The sequence below is a fragment of the Myotis nattereri genome (genome assembly GCF_964212035.1).
Source record: "Myotis nattereri genome assembly, chromosome: 2".
Classification (NCBI taxonomy): Eukaryota; Metazoa; Chordata; class Mammalia; order Chiroptera; family Vespertilionidae; genus Myotis; species Myotis nattereri.
In genome coordinates, this window is record NC_138076.1 from 110235275 (window position 1) to 110251482 (window position 16208).

Sequence of the window (16208 nt, forward strand, 5' to 3'; positions counted from 1 at the left end):
CTAACCTAGTGAATGAAAAAGTCACACAAGTTCAGAAGGCACAGAGAGTCCCAATCAAGAAGAACCCAAACAGGCCCATGCCCAGACACAACATAATTAAAATGGAAAAAAATTAAAGGCAAGGAGAGAATCTTAAAGGTAGCAAGAGCAAAGCAAACTGTTACTTACAAAGGGGCTCCCATAAGGCTGTCAGCTGACTTCTCATCAGAAACTCTACAGGCCAGAAGGGAATGGCTGGAAGTACTCAAGGTAATGGAAAGCAAGGATCTGTAACCAAGATTATACAGCAATGCTACATTCAAAATAGATGGTGAAATAAAGAGCTTCCCAGATTAAAAAAAAAAAAAGCCTAAAGGATTTCATCATCACCAAGCCAGCATTACAAGAAATGCTAAAGGGACTGTTATAATGAGAAGAAATACATACATATATATATATTTATATATATATATATATATATATATATATATATAGAGAGAGAGAGAGAGAGAGAGAGAGAGAGAGAAAAACCTAGGCATACAGAATAAAAATGGCAATTAATAAGTACCTATCATAATAAACTTCAATGTAAATGGTTTAATTGCTCCAATCAAAAGACACAGGATAGCTGAATGGATACAAAAATGACCCAACTATATGCTGTCTACAAGAGACCCACCTCAGAACAAAACACTCACACAGGATGAATGTTAAGGAATGGAAGAAAATTTTCTAACTAAATGGAAACAAAAATAAAGCTGGGGTAGCAATACTCATATATGACAAAATAGACTTCAAAATGAAGGCCATCACAAGAGAAAAAAGAAAGGTCACTACATAATATTAAAAGGATAGATCCAACAAGAGGATATAACCCTAGTAAACATATATGCACCAAATATAGGAATCTATATATATTAAAAAAACTTCTAGAGGACCTTAAGGGAGAGATTGACAGCAATTCAGTTATAACACCCCACTGACTTCACTGGATAGATCTTCCAGACAAAAAATTAACAAGGAAACAGTGACTCTAAAGGACACACTGAATCAGATGAATTTAATTGACATTTATAGAATATTTCACCCCAGAGCTGCAGAATATATATTCTTCTCAAGTGTACATGGGACATTCAGAAAGATAGACCACATTAGGACACAAAAAACATTTCTACAAGTTCAAGAAGACTGAAATCATATCAAGCATCTTCTCAGATCACAGTGGAATGAAATTAGAAATCAACTACAGTAAAAACACTCAAAAACATCCAAACACAAGAAGGCTAAATAGCATGTTATTAAATAACTAGAGGCCCGGTGCATGAAATTTGTGCACTGGGGGGTGTCCCTCAGCCCAGCCTGCACCCTCTCCAATCAGGGACCCCTCGGGGGATGTCTGACTGCCGGTTTAAACCAGCAGTTGGACATTCCTCTCACAATCTGGGACTGCTGGCTCCCAACTGCTCGCCTGCCTGCCTGCCTGATTGCCCCTAACTGCTTCTGCCTGACAGCCTGGTCACCCCCTAACCACTCCCCTGCCAGCCTGATCGATGCCTAACCACTCCCCTGCCGGCCCGATAGCCCCCAACTACCCTCCCCTGCCGGCCCGGTCACTCCTAACTGCCCTCCCTTACAGGCCTGGTTCCCCCCAACTGCCCTCACCTGCAGGCCTGGTCGCCCCCAAATGCCCTCCCCTGCTGGCCTGGTCACCCCTAACTGCCCTCCCCTGCTGGCCTGATTGCCCACAACTGCCCTCCCCTGCCAGTCACCTTGTGGCTGTGGGCGCCACCATCTTTGAGGGCATGGCAGTTAATTAGCATATTCCCTCCTTATTGGCTGTGGGTGCCGCCATCTTTGAGGATGGGGCCGTCAATTAGCATATTTCTTCCTTATTGGCTGTGGGCGTTGCCATCTTTGAGGGCGGGGCAGTCAATTAGCATATTTCTTCCTTATTAGACAGGATGAATGGGTTACCAATGAGATGAAGAAAGAAATAAAAAACTCCCTGGAAACAAATAAAACTGAACACACACAACCCAAAATTTCTGGGACACAGCAAAAGCAGCCCTGAGAAGGAAGTTCATAGCACTACAGGCCTACCTGAAAAAATAAGAAAAATTAATAATAAACTAATCAACCCTACAACTTAAAGAATTAGAAAGAGAACAACAAGAAGAGCCCAGAGTAAGTAGAAGGAAGGAAATAATAAAGATTAGAGCAGAAATAAATGACATAGGGACTAAAAAACCAAAAAAAAAAAAAAAAATGAAACCTTGAGCTATTTCTTTAAAAGGATAAACAAGATTGATGAAATTAGCTAGACTCATCAAGAAACAAAGAGAGAGGATCCAAATAAATAAAATCAGAAATGAAAGTGAAGAAGTAACCATTGACACCACAGAAATACGAAGGATTGTAAGAAAATACTATGAACAACTAGATGCCAACAAGCTGGACAATGTGGATGAAATGGACAATTTCCTAGAAAAATACAATCTCCCAAAACCAAATCAGGAAGAATCAGAAAACCTAAATAGGCCAATAACTGATGAAATATAAGCAGTAATTAAAAAACTCCCACCAAACAAAAGACCTGGTCCACATGGCTTCACAGGGAGTTTTACCAAACATTAAAGGAAGAACTAACACCTATACTACTCAAAACTATTCCAATAAATACAAGAGAAAGCTTGTATACAAGCTCTTTTTATAGGCCAGCGTTATCCTAATTCCAAAACCAGATAAAGACACTACAAAGAAAGAGAATTACTGGCTAATATCCCTGATGAACACAGATGCTAAAATCCTCAACAATATAATAGCAAATTAGATCCAGTAAATATATTAAAAAGATCATATACCATGACCAAGTGGGGTGTATTCTAGGGATGCAAGGCTGGTACAATATTTGCAAATCAATAAACGTGATACATCACATAAACAAATTGAAAGACAAAAATCACATGATCATATCAATAGACACAGAAAAAGCATTCGACAAAATCCAACACCCAGTTTTGATAAAAACTCTCAGCTAAGTGGGAATAGAGGGAGTATATCTCAACATGATAAAGGCTACGTATGACAAACCTACAGCCAACATCATACTCAATGGGAAAAACTAAAAGCATTCCCCATAAATACAGGGACGAGACTGGGAAGTCTGCTTTCACCACTCTTTTTCAACATAGTAAAGGAAGTCCTGCCACAGTGATTAGACAAGAAGAAGAAATAAAAGACATCCAAATTGGAAAGGAGGAAGTAAAACTGTCATTATTTGCAGATGACATGATATTGTACATAGAAAATGCTAAAGACTCCACCAAAAAACTACTAGATTTAAGAAATGAATTTGGCAATGTAGCAGGATACAAAATTAACATGCAAAAATTTATGGCTTTTTTATAAACCAATTAGAGGCCCGTGCACGAAATCGTGTATAGTGGGGGGGGGGGGGGGGGGGTTCCTCAGCCCGGCCTGCGCCCTCTAGCAACCTGGGACCCTTTGGGTAGGTAGGTTCCCAAGCCTGGCCGGCAATCAGGGCCTATCGGGGCTTTCCTTCCCCTGGCTGCCAGCAGCTGGCTCCGCCCCTGCCACTGCCACCGCTTGCCATCTGTGCTGGGCTGCACCCCCTCCTCTGCCACTAGTCACCTCCCTCTGTGGGGGATAGGCATGGGGTGTGATCGCTTGGCTGGTCTGGGCCACCTTCTGTGGGGCAATCGATCACGGGGCCCCCAGACTGATTGCCCTGCAGAGGGAGGCCTCGCCCACCCGGCTGGGACTCCAAGATCGATCACTACACAGAGCATGGCCTGGGCCTCCCTCTTTGGGGCGATCGATCATGGAGAGCACCATTGATCGCACTGCAGAAGGTGGCCTGGGCCTCCCTCTGTGGGGTGATCGTGGGGTGATTGTGGGCCCCCCAACCAATCGCATCGCACCTGCCTTGGCTGGCCTGGTGCCAGTGTGTGTCATAGCATAGTCGTTCTGCTGTTCGGTTGTTCGGTTGATTTGCATATTACTCTTTTATTATTATAGATAATGACTTCTCAGACAGAGAAACTAAACAATCTCATTTACCATTGCAACAAAAAAATTAAGATACTTAGAAATAAACTTAACCAAGGTGGTAAAAGACCTATACTTGGAAAACTACAGGATGTTGAAAAAAGAGATAGTGGAAGATATAAACAAGTGGAAGAATATACTGTGTTCATGGATTGGTAGATCTAGAACAAATACTCCATAAATTTATATGGAACAACAACAAAAAAAGCCCTAATAGCTGCAGTAATCTTGAGAAAGAAGAACAAAGTTGGAGTAATCACAATACCAGATATCAAATTATACTACAAAGACACTATACTTTTTCAAAACAGCATGGTATTGGCACAAGAACAGGCATAAGACTTGGCATAAGACCAATGGAACAGAACAGAGACCCAGAAATCTACCCAAGCCATACAATGGAGTTAAGACAGTCTCTTCAATAAATGATGTTGGGAAAATTGGACAGATACATTCAAAAAAATGAAATTAGACCACCGATTTATACCATAGACTAGATAAACTCAAAATGGATAAGACTTAAAGTTGGGAAACCATAAAAATCCTAGAAGAAACCATAAGTAGCAAAATCTCAGACATCTCTTGTAGAAATATGTTTATGGATACATCTCCTAGGGCAAAGGAAATGTTTTAAGGATAAAATAAACAAATCGTACTATATCAACATTAAAAGCTTCTGCACAGCAAAAGAAACCATCAACAAAATGAGAAAGGAGCCCAATGTATGGGAGAACGTATTTGGCAATGATACATCTAAGGAAGGGTTAACATCCAAAATATATAAGGAACTCATACAACTTAACAAAAGGAAGACCAACAATCCAATTAAAAATGGACAAAGGACCTAAATAGACACTTCTTCAAAGTGGACACACAGAAGGCCAAGAGACATGTGAAAAAATACTGCGTTGCTGATCATCAGAGAGATGCAAATTAAAATGACAATGAAGTATCACCTCACACCTGTCAGAATGGCTACCATCAAGAAATCAACAAATGACAAGTGCTGGAGAGGATGTGGATAAAAGGGAACCCTAGTACTGCTGGTAGGAATGCAGACTGTTGAAGCCATTATGGAAAATAGAATGGAGTTTCTTCAAAAATTTAAAAATGCAACTGCCATTTGACCCAGCAATCCCAACCTTGGCAATATATCCTAAGAATCATGAAATACCAATCAGAAAGAATATATGCCTCCTTATGTTCATAGTACAGTTATTTACAATAGCTAAAACCTGGAAACAGCTTAAGTGCCCATCAGTAGATGAGAGAATAAAAGCGCTGTGGTACATTTACACATTGGAATACTATATAGCTGTAAAGAAGAAGGACCTCTTACCCTTTGAGACAGCATCGATGGACCTAGACATTATTATGCGAAGTGAAATAAGTAAGTCAGAGGAAGATGAATATCATATGATCTCATTTATATGTGGAATCTAATGAACAAAATAGGTCCAGAGTCATGGATGCATGGAACAGACTGACAGATATCTGAGGGAAGTGGGGAGGGGAGGGCGGGAAGAGATCAACCTAAGAACTTATATGCATATATGCATAGCCCATGGACACAGACAATAGTGGTGAAAGTCTGGGTGGGGTGGGAGCTGGGTAGAGGGGGGCAAAGGGGGAAAATGGGGGACATCTGTAATACTCTCAACAATAAAAATAAATTTTAAAAAGTACAAAAAACAACTTATCCTCTCTTACTTACCAATATTATAAAGTGCTTCAGTACAAGAAGAATCATTTCTCAGAGCCTCTTTATAGAATTCAGCTGCCTTCTCATAATCACCATTTGCAAACACTGTATTCCCTTTGTTAGTAAGAGCAGATGGATTATATCTATCAGAGTTTACAGCTAAATCTGCATAGCTGCTGGCTTGTGCAAAGTCATTTTCCTAAAGCACAAAACATATACAAGTTATTTGAAGTTCATCAAATATTTTTTTTTGAGATTACAGACAGGAAAAACAGAAACAAGTATTTTACATATCTCCATTTGATAGGCTTATTCTACAAAAGATTTGTACTCATCAGCACTTTCAACTACCTAAGTGTCTTATGATTGATGTCTCCACGGTCTCATGTTTTGAATAACATCACTATATGTAGATGTTTCCATTTCAAATGCCCAAATTTCACATCAGTGTTTACTGCAAACCATGCTTCTTAAACCTCAAGTCCTAAAGTAGTTATGAAGGCATCACTGTCTGTCTGTCCTGATGTAACTGGGTGGGTCACCTACTAGGTCCTACATGTCTAGCACTCGATTGTCTGCACTCCTTCATACTGTCTTGCTGCCAAGTGCTCCATCAGGACCCTGCCATCATTCATGTGAGCCACGGGGACCTCTCAGTTCTTCGGTGGCGTGGCCTTTGGTGCCCTGTTGGCTTAGCTAAGCCAGGAGCCACAGTTCCCAGAACACCTTTACCTGTGTGGCTCTTGTCCAGAGTTGGCTGAAGGGAACTTCTAGAATATGAAGCAGCAGCCTTCCTCTCTGCAGGTCCTTTTCCGGCCATCAAATGCTTGTCTGATACAGAAATGCCTGGGTTCTTGCCTGTCCTCATTCACAACTACTCCACACCTGACTCTTCTTCCTGCCTACACTGTCCCTCCTGACAATGGTGACCCAGATCCATGCTAAGTCTTGGCAGTACACCCAAAGGAGGCAGCTGCTCCATGAAGTCCCCCTTGGGTGGCTTCTGGACATGCTAGGCAATTCACTGACTGAATGGTAACCTCTGCTCAGATCCCCAAACACCCCTTCTTCTCCTTAACCCCCACAGCATCTCCACCACTGTGCATGTTCTAAATCCCATATCCCTTCTCTTATAACACTCCCTGATGGAATTTCTGAAAAGTTGAGATATATTTCAAATATTTACCCTTTAAAAATGTACAGTTCAGAGGCATTTATATATTTCATGTCTTGGTGACAAGAGATCCTCAAAGAAATGGCTGCAGGGCAGAGATCAAATCAAGAATGTGGCTCTATCATCTTTGGAAACATTTCATATTTATGATAGTGCCTAACAGAGCCAACCTTCTCTCTCAGGTAGTATGTTTAGGACTCTGTTCCACAGCAGCCTCATACATCTATGGTAAGTAGAAAAGGGTCTGCCTTGAAAAGAATTATGGATGTGGCTTTGGGGGCATAAAGAACACCCCAATAAGATGTATAGAAAATTTCCAAGTTTTTAAGGGAGTTGGAATAAATAAAGTGTTGCCAGCTTGCATTAAAGGGACAGACATAGAACAAAATGAAAAAGGCCTCTGGGTCCCCAATTTCTCTGGGCAAAAAGCAGGCTAAGAGAGTTAACCAGCTGCAAACATAGGTTGTTATTGATTTTTTTCTGTAAAAGTAAGGTGCTCTCGGAGGGTAGAGCCAAGAGCCAGAGAGACCAAAGGATTGGGGACTACCCACCAGGGATCAGAGCTGGGCCCTCATCAAAGATCACTCTCTTTTCCCATGTTCAGGGGGCACTGACCACAAGTGCTTAGCTGGGTTTCAGAACTGCTAGGAACTAATGCCTCCATCCCACCCCTTTTGGATAGGAGTGTCTATTACAGTTTTCCTAGCCTTATCTCACCATAGGTTATTAAGTGTACGGGGCAGATTACATTTTTTTTTTTTTGTTCCCTGATCTTTAGATCAAGAGGATCTGTGTTTGATAAAGCTCAATCTCTATCTAGACCTTATGCAGTGGTTGGTCTTTCACTACGATGATGAGACTATGAGAGTGTTGGGAGGGGTATGTACATTTTGCATATGGAAAGGATGTGAATAACTAGGCCTGGTATGCAGGCAGTGATACACTCACTGTTAAAACAATGGCCCCAATGGATCACAGGGACCAATCTTCATGCCCCTGTATGTTTCTCTCCCATGTTCATTTTGCCCAATAAGGTGACAACAAATTCAATGCACAAGGGAACTTGATAAACACCTGTGCACTTGGGTCTCCTCAATGGACCCTATCCCATGTAGGAAGTTTAGGCTCTCCTGCTAGAGAAGCATTGTGAAGGACTGAGATGCCTGCCGACATTGGGCTTAGGGCTTCAACACATAATTTTTGGGGCACACAATAGCATCTATTATGAAAACTTATTATGCACAGAGACAATCATCAAATTTTATCTCTAATCTGACTTCCTGTCTGAGTACAGTGTTCCACATGCCTCATTGGCCATTTGAATTATATCACCATCACTACAAAAATTTTAAAAATATATTTAAGAACAAACTTGGCATCTGTCCCCCTAATCACACACTCCTCTGGACATGCCCCTGGCACCACTCTCATGCCAACAGAATAAAACACTGGGGTCCTTCCTCACCAGGGGTTTTATCTCCTTTCCCTCTTAACACATGAGGGCCATAACATCTTTCCACCATAAGAGAGGTTCTATGTGGCAACAATTCTCAATGTGCACAAACCAGAAGCTCTGAGAGGGTAGTAGAATCAAACACAATGATCCTAAGTACCCCATCCCTCCCAGCTTTCTTGCCTCTGTGCTTTGTTTACTCCCTTAGTTTCCACACAAATGTCCCCTTCTCTTTTATCTATAGTCTGACTTTTAAGATCCAACTTCTCTCTGGGATTGTCCCCCAAATCCCTAAATTAAAATGCTATTTGCTTCCTCTGAATTTCTAAGCATTTAGTATCTCACATTAATTTGTTATTCTCTACTTTCAACCAACCTTTCTTCCTTCCTTCTCTACCCACCTGCCACCTTCACTCTAAATTAAGAATGTTCCGTTTTTAGGAAGCTTTTAGCCTTTTGGTATTCCCCATGATTGGCATCCATAGGTGTTCAACTTCTGCTTGTTACAGATGACACTTTGACCTTACATAAGTCATATAACCTAAGATGTCACTTTTGTTATTACTAGCATCGAACTGAAATGTGTCTCCAGCTCATCTCCCAGGTCTACACTCTACAATTTCATGATGTGATGTTTCCACTACTTTTCACCCTCCCTTCTCCTCCTGAGATGGTCCTCTCACTCATGCCCATAAACTCAACCCTTAACCCAGAACTTTTCATGACCTGACCCTCCATATATGCCATACCACTGACATTCTGCATGTCCTCTCGTGAGCCTCTCCTTAGGCCAGCTCCTCAGGCAGAAATTTAGCAACATGAAAATACCACATTATCAACTCTTAGTTGTAAAAACATAAAACTTACCAAATAATACAGGAATGAGAGGTTGGTTGCAGCTGCACTTTTCACTCTACTGTCCTTTTTTTCAAACATTTTCAAAGTCTCTATAGCCTAGAAATAAAATATCTGAAAGTTATTACCAATGTAATATGACAGTGTTCAGGTTTACAGTTGGGGCAAGATTAGTATCTGAACTGTAGGAGCAGGGACTGACAAAAGACAGCTTCATTAATATGTTTTAAAAAACAGATGACAAATTGAGAATTTCATTTGAGAATTAAAATTTATAAAAAATAAAATTACACTAAAAATACAATAACTAAAATTAAGAATGGTCCTAGCTGGTTTAGCTCAGTGGATAAAGCGTTGGCCTGCAGACTGAAGAGTTCCCGGTTTGATTTTGGTCAAGGGCACATGCCCATGTTTTGAGTTTGATCCCCAGTAGAAGGCAGGCAATCAGTGATTCTCATCACTGATGCTTTTATTTCTCTCTCCCGCTCCCATCCTCTATGAAATCAATTAAAAATATTTATGTATTTAAAAAAATAAATAATAAAATTAAGAATGCAATAGATGGGTTTAATTCCATATTAGACACAGCAGAAGAGAAAGTAAATATCTAGCCTGTGAGTCTTGTTACACAGTTTCGTTTGCTTTGCATAATGGGGTGGGCCGTAAGGTATTACCTAAACGACATGATCCAATTTGCATTTTGTAAAATAATTCTAGAATTTCTGCTTTTGGCTATTAGAAACTAGCCTATAGAAGACCATTCTCCTACAGAGAACAATTAGAAAATTAAATAAAATACTGAAAATACTTTGTGAAGGCACTGGAGAGCTAAAGAGGCAACCAGGATTTGAAGATAAAACAAGATCCCAGAAAATGTTCCAACTAAATACTAGTAAAATAAGCACAGAAAAATAAAAGGCTAAAAAATGTTTTTAGAAAAGACCATAAGAGACATATAGGAACAGAGTGAAATCTCATATAAACATGTTAGAGTAGGCGGCTAGAAAGATATGAGCTGGGAGAGGCAGCTGGGGCTTGGAGAAAATATGTGTGAGAAGCGACAAACTGAAAACAGACAATGGAGGTGGCAGGCCTCCATGTGAGGGGCAAAGATTTAGAGCCCTCCAGGATGTGGTCTAACTGGTGGAGAGCACCTAGATGAAGAGCCTTATAACTTATAGATACGTTGCTTTGAGACATGAGGGAGAGGGTGACTTGCTCCTTGCCTAGGGGCGTTCCAGCCTAGGAGTAAAAATCCTCTAACTCCCAAATATCAGGACACTCGGTTTGGCCTCAGTCAGCTGAGCTGCCTGCTCAGGGCACTTGGTTCAGTCTTGCTGGATGAGTTGCCCACTCAGGTCCTGAGTGTATTTCTTTCCTACGAATAAATCCTCACCTGCTTTTGCTATTTGTTGTCTCTTGCTTGGATTCATTCCTACAAGCAAGACAAGAACTGGGGGGCACAGAGTACTGTCTCTGGCCAGAGCTTACCTAGGCCAGAGATGGTGCCCCCCCCCCCCCCCCGACCACCACTGACAAACATAACTGGAATTCCAGAAGGGGAAGAAATACAGAAAATGATATGAAGTAGACACAAACAGAAGTACATTTTAAAGCCATGAGAAATCAAAGTACACTTTTAACCACCTAAAGGTCTGAGATAATCGTAACCAAACAGGACATTTGGAATGGCCAGACACCTTGCATGAAAGGTGAATGAGTTATCAAACTGGAAATTACCGAGATATATCAGGGTGTAAAAAAAGAATTAGAAAAAGATGATGGGTCTTCCTTCCTCCTTCCTCCTTCCTCCTTCCTTCCCTCCCTCCCTCCCTCTCTCCTTCTTTCTTCCTTTCTTCCTTCTTTTCTCCTCCCTTCCAAATGCATTTACTGAGTAAAAAATGCTTTGCCTTGTTGTGCCTCCTGCTCCCAGAGAGCACTGTGTCCCAGCAAAAGTCCTACTTGAGCTTTGACATTGGCCATCAGCCGCTGGTATTGAAAATACCTGACCTATATGCTGTTCAAATGTCTGAACTCAAACGAAGTACCATGAAACATAGTTGACTCACTGTTTTTAAGGGCAGAAGATTTAAAAATAGTAGATTCCATAAGCCTTGGTTATAATATAAGTAAATAATAATTATTTTCAGGGTTGTTTTTTTTTTATTACTTTTAAGAAAACTGTTGGGAGTTTCTAGGCCAACAGTTTATAATTCCACAAAGTAAAATCTGGAAGAAAAAAACCTAAACATGCCCTTGCTTTTGTGATTCTCTTTCACTTATGTTCTTGAAAAAGTCCTCTATTAAACTGCCAAGAAGCTCCTAAAACCTATATCGGAAGTGACTGCTGCTTGTACTGCACACCAGTGGAAGTCACCTTACTGACCCCTCACTCAGTCTCCATACTATTCATGGAAAAGCCACTATTTATGTAAGTTTATAAGTTGCATTTCACTTTGAATAAGAATTGAGATGTTTTTATCTTTACTTTCAGATTATGTCACAAATGTATGTGCTAATTTAAAACATAAGTCATGTGAACAGGAATTAATACACAGCCATTAATTTCTGAAGTCACGTGAGAGGGAAAGAAAACTCCCTAGTTGAAAAGAAAGCGGAGAGTACATTCTGACTTAAAATACAGGTAAAGAGATTGTTATTAAAGCCTTGAACTATGGTAATACATTGTTAAATCTTTCTGAAAAGATCATTTAAAAATGAAATATTGAGAAAATTGGCAAACATTTTTTTTCTATTTTGTGACCTATTACAGTACTTATCACACAAACAAAAATTATTTCTTTTGGTCCAGAGATGACCTCAGCAGGATAACAAAGAACAAGCTGTCTCCCTTCACTTCCATTCAAGCAGCATGACAGCAGCATTAAAGAGCTATCAGTGGCACTTTTAATGACCAACAGTGTAATGATCAAATAAAAGAATAGATATAAAGACCCTTTGAAAAGTTTTTTTAGTGCTTTACAAATGCTAAAGCAATTTTTTAAATCCTCACCCGAGGGTATTTTTTCGTTTGATTTTTTTTTTTTTTTTTTTTTTTTTTTTTTTAGAGAGAGAGTGGAAGGGAGGGAAAGAGAGAGAGAGACACATCAATTGGTTGCTTCCCACACACTCCAACTGGGCTGGGGATGGAACCTGCAACCCAGGCACCTTCCCTTGACTGGAAATCAAACCCTCCATCCTTCGGTGCTCGGACCAACACTCTAATCACTGACCCACACCAGCCAGGGTGCTAAAGCAATGTAAAGCACACTAAATTCATACACAAAATGGAATCAGTCCATGGCACTGCACTGTATTAATCACGTATTCATAACATGAACACCGGAGTCGATGGCATTCTCCTCACCGCTCTAGAAATGACTAGAAGAAGTTAGTGATTCCTATAGTCTCCTAGAAAAAAGGAAGGTCCTTCAGTTGGAAGAAAGCCTGAAAACACAGGCTTGGGATAGTATGTTCTCTGGCCCTTGCTCTCTGGGTCTAAACTCAGAGGAGCTGAGTTTTCTGGTTGCTGGCACATATGACACTTACCATTGGTTTGATAAACTAGAATATCAAGTTTCATTCTGTTTATTCTCTTTTGTCCCCTTCCCCCTCTTATAAAGCTGTCTATTCTGGTTTGTCAACTATGTCTCACCTGTTCCACCTTCACCCAAGGCAGCAAGAAAGGAGTGGTACAGTGAGAGATCCTGGAGGATTCTGAAACTGTGTGATCAGTAGGACCCTTTTAGGCGCAATGCAACATCAATAAGAAAAACAAAAACAAAACAGAGAGCAAGTGAAAACAGTGGATGGGAGCACCAGGCTGCCATTCCAGGTCCTGGCCTTCTTTCTCACACACATAATACCTAATTCTGAAAAACCTTACACCTTCAGGCAGCAGCTTGAAAACCTCTAGGAGAAAGTTGATCTTTGGACTAGAACATAGTTTAGTAATTTAGTAAACAATCATGTTTTACCTAAAAAGCATTTACATTTTAAGAAACAGGACTGCCCTGGCCAGGTGGATCAGTTGGTTGGAATGTTGTCCCATGCACCAAAAGGTAGCAGGTTCAATTCCTGGTCAGGACACATACCTAGGTTGCAGGTTCAATCCTAGTCGGGGTGCATACGGGAGGCAACTGATTGATGTTTCTCTCTCATATCGATGTTTCTCTGTCTCTCTTTTCCTCTCTAAAGTCAATAAAAACATGTCCTAGGGTTAGGATTTAAAAAACAAACAAACAAAAAACAGGACAAACTGGTCAAAATTCAAACAAAGTATCATACTAATGAAAATTATGGTCAGACAGAAGTCACCCAACCTCAAAATATTCAGAGGTAACATTATTCTAGAGAGGAGTTCCCCAATACTATTGTTTTGTTCCATTAACATGAAATTTCATCTAAGTTTTTAAACTTACTTGGTTAAAGTCCTTTTGTCTCAAATATGTAATTGCTTTGTTTATTTCCAGGTCATTTGCTAGCTCTACATATTGAGAAGCTTTCACAACTTCGACACACCTATAATGTAAAGTGGGAAAAAGGTTATTTTGTTTTAGTATTTTGTTATTGTTGTTTTTCTTAAATGTGACTTTTGAAAAATTTTTTTTAAGTGTCCCTAGTGTTATGTAAGGCTAAGTACTTGCTTTCTTCCAATAATGGCATTAAGTTACTGAATTCTTTAGTTCTCAAATGATTTCCTCACCCAATTTTTCACTAGCCTGCTGTCATTTCTAAATATTTATGGTATTTTAAGTGAAACTGGATTGACAGCTACATTCTGATTTTTTCATTTACTAAAACAATTTCCAACATGTAAAATTGTTTTTATATATTTTTTCATCTTAAATGATGTGATGGTGAGGAAAATTCAAAAGAAACTATAGAACATATTTAATTTTTTTGAGTTCAAACTTGAACAGACAATTGTAGGTCTGTTCCCCAAAGCACACAGAATGTCTATTTTTTTTTTACAGTATAGTAGGCACTGTGCCAATTCTTTACAAGCATTGTCACATTTAATCCCCATAACAATCTTGAATGATAGGCATTGTCTCTACTTTATGGGTAGGAAAATGGAGACCTGAGCCCACACAGGTAGGAAACTGTCAAGAATCTGAACCCAATACCCATTGTATGAAGACCACTGGTCTTAAAATTGAGGTCAATTGAGATCAATTTAGGATTAGTTAGATTAATTAACATGATTAATTTAAAATATGATCATGAACCTTATTTAAAAAAACATAATAGAAAAAATACCAATGGGCATTGTACATAATAAGGGCAAGGACTGTTTCATGAACTCTCTATCTCTTTCCCTTCCTCTCTGTAAAAAATCAATAAAATATATTTAAAAAAACAAAAACAAAAAAAAACAATGGAAAATATATTTTTTACTGAAGGTCTGGTTACCAAATGTTTCAAAGCCACTGGCCTAGACCAATAGACCAGCCAAGGGCAGCTCCCATAGATTCAGGTTTCTGGTCCATCTAAGTGCCACAACAACCTCTACTGACCCAACCTTCAAGTCAGTTCCTGAGGGCCCCAGCTAGAGGCCAACTCCTGTAGCCCCAGACTCCAGGACTGCTCTGGGGCTAAGCTGGCCCATGTAGCCCTAGCTTCCAGGTAGACTCCTGCAAAACCAGGCTCCTGGTCTATGCCAGTACCAGACTAGCCTCTGGGGACCTAGATGCTGAACCCACCCCAGTAGTCCCTAGTGCCTGATTTGCCCTTGGGGACCTAGAATCCAGGTGTGTCCATGCAGACCGAGGTCCCAGCCACATAACCACAGATTCAAACACAAAGCCTGTCCCAATTGACCCAGGTGCACCCCTACATACAGTACTAGGCAGGTCCCTGTGTACCTAAGCACTAGGCCTGCTGATCTGCTAATTCAGCCACCAGACCTGCCTACCCAAGTACCCCAGCAGCCTGCTGGCAAACACCACCAGATGGTACACCCAGAATCTCTGCACAGGCTGATTGGTGAGGGGCTTTGCCCAACAGAGTCAATCTGTAAAGACTGGAAGAGGTTCCAACTTCCTCAAGTATACAGACACCAACACAAGGGCACAAGGATCATAAACAATGAAATATATTATCACCCAAAGAAACTACAGTGGGGCCTTGACTAACGAGTTTTTCGAGATACGAGCCATCTCTCGGCCGATTTTTTGCTTTGAGTTGCGAGCTAAAATTCGGGTTACAAGCCAGCTTCAGATACCCCACTGCTAGTTGGCGCAGTGAACGTCACAGTGAACGCCACAACATCAGCCCAGCATCATGTGTCTCACTCGTCCACTTTTTGATTTGACATACGCGTACTTTGAGTTACGAGCTCCATCACGGAACGAATTAAACTCCTAAGTCAAGGCCCCACTGTAGCGACACTTATATGAGTGACCATAAAAAATGGAAATCTATTAACTGTCTGACAATAAATTTAGAATAATCCTCTAAAGAAATTGAGTCAATTACAAGAAAACAGACAACTAAATGAAATTAGGAACACAATGAGTTAATAAAGAAATTCAACAAAGACATAGAAACCATTAAAAAGTAAACAAATCCTAGAGTTGAAGAACACAATTACTGAACTAAAGAATTCATAAAAAGCTTCAACAGGAGACTCAACCAAGCCAAGAAAGAATTAATGAACTAGAAGACAGGTCATTTGAAATAATCAGTCAGAGGAGCAAAATAGAGAATGAATAAGAGTAAAAAATTCTACATGCATTTTGGGATATCATTAAAAGAAATAATCTACGTATTACTAGAGTCCAAGAAGAACAAGAGAGGGAGAAGGAGCAGAGAGCTTATTTTAAAGAAATAATGGCTAAGAACTTCCCAAATCTGGAGAGAGATTTGAACATCCAAGTTCATGAAGCTAATGGGTAACTCCAAAATTTTAACCCAAAACAATCTTCTCTAAGACACATTATAATAAAGCTGGCTAAAGTTACACACAAGAGAAA

At 40.1% G+C, this 16208-nt stretch overlaps 1 protein-coding gene across 3 annotated transcripts in view; it reads right to left on the reverse strand.

Moving 5' to 3' along the window:
• Nucleotides 1-16208, reverse strand: part of IFT88 (intraflagellar transport 88) — a 169321-nt gene that overhangs the window by 86447 nt on the left and 66666 nt on the right. For all 3 annotated transcript variants that reach the window (XM_081083541.1, XM_081083542.1, XM_081083543.1), the window contains 3 exons: nucleotides 13653-13752; nucleotides 9244-9330; nucleotides 5762-5948 (listed from right to left, as the gene is read on the reverse strand). In XM_081083541.1, coding sequence (XP_080939667.1) covers nucleotides 5762-5948; nucleotides 9244-9330; nucleotides 13653-13752 — 374 coding nt within the window. The remainder of the gene's footprint in view (nucleotides 1-5761; nucleotides 5949-9243; nucleotides 9331-13652; nucleotides 13753-16208) is intronic.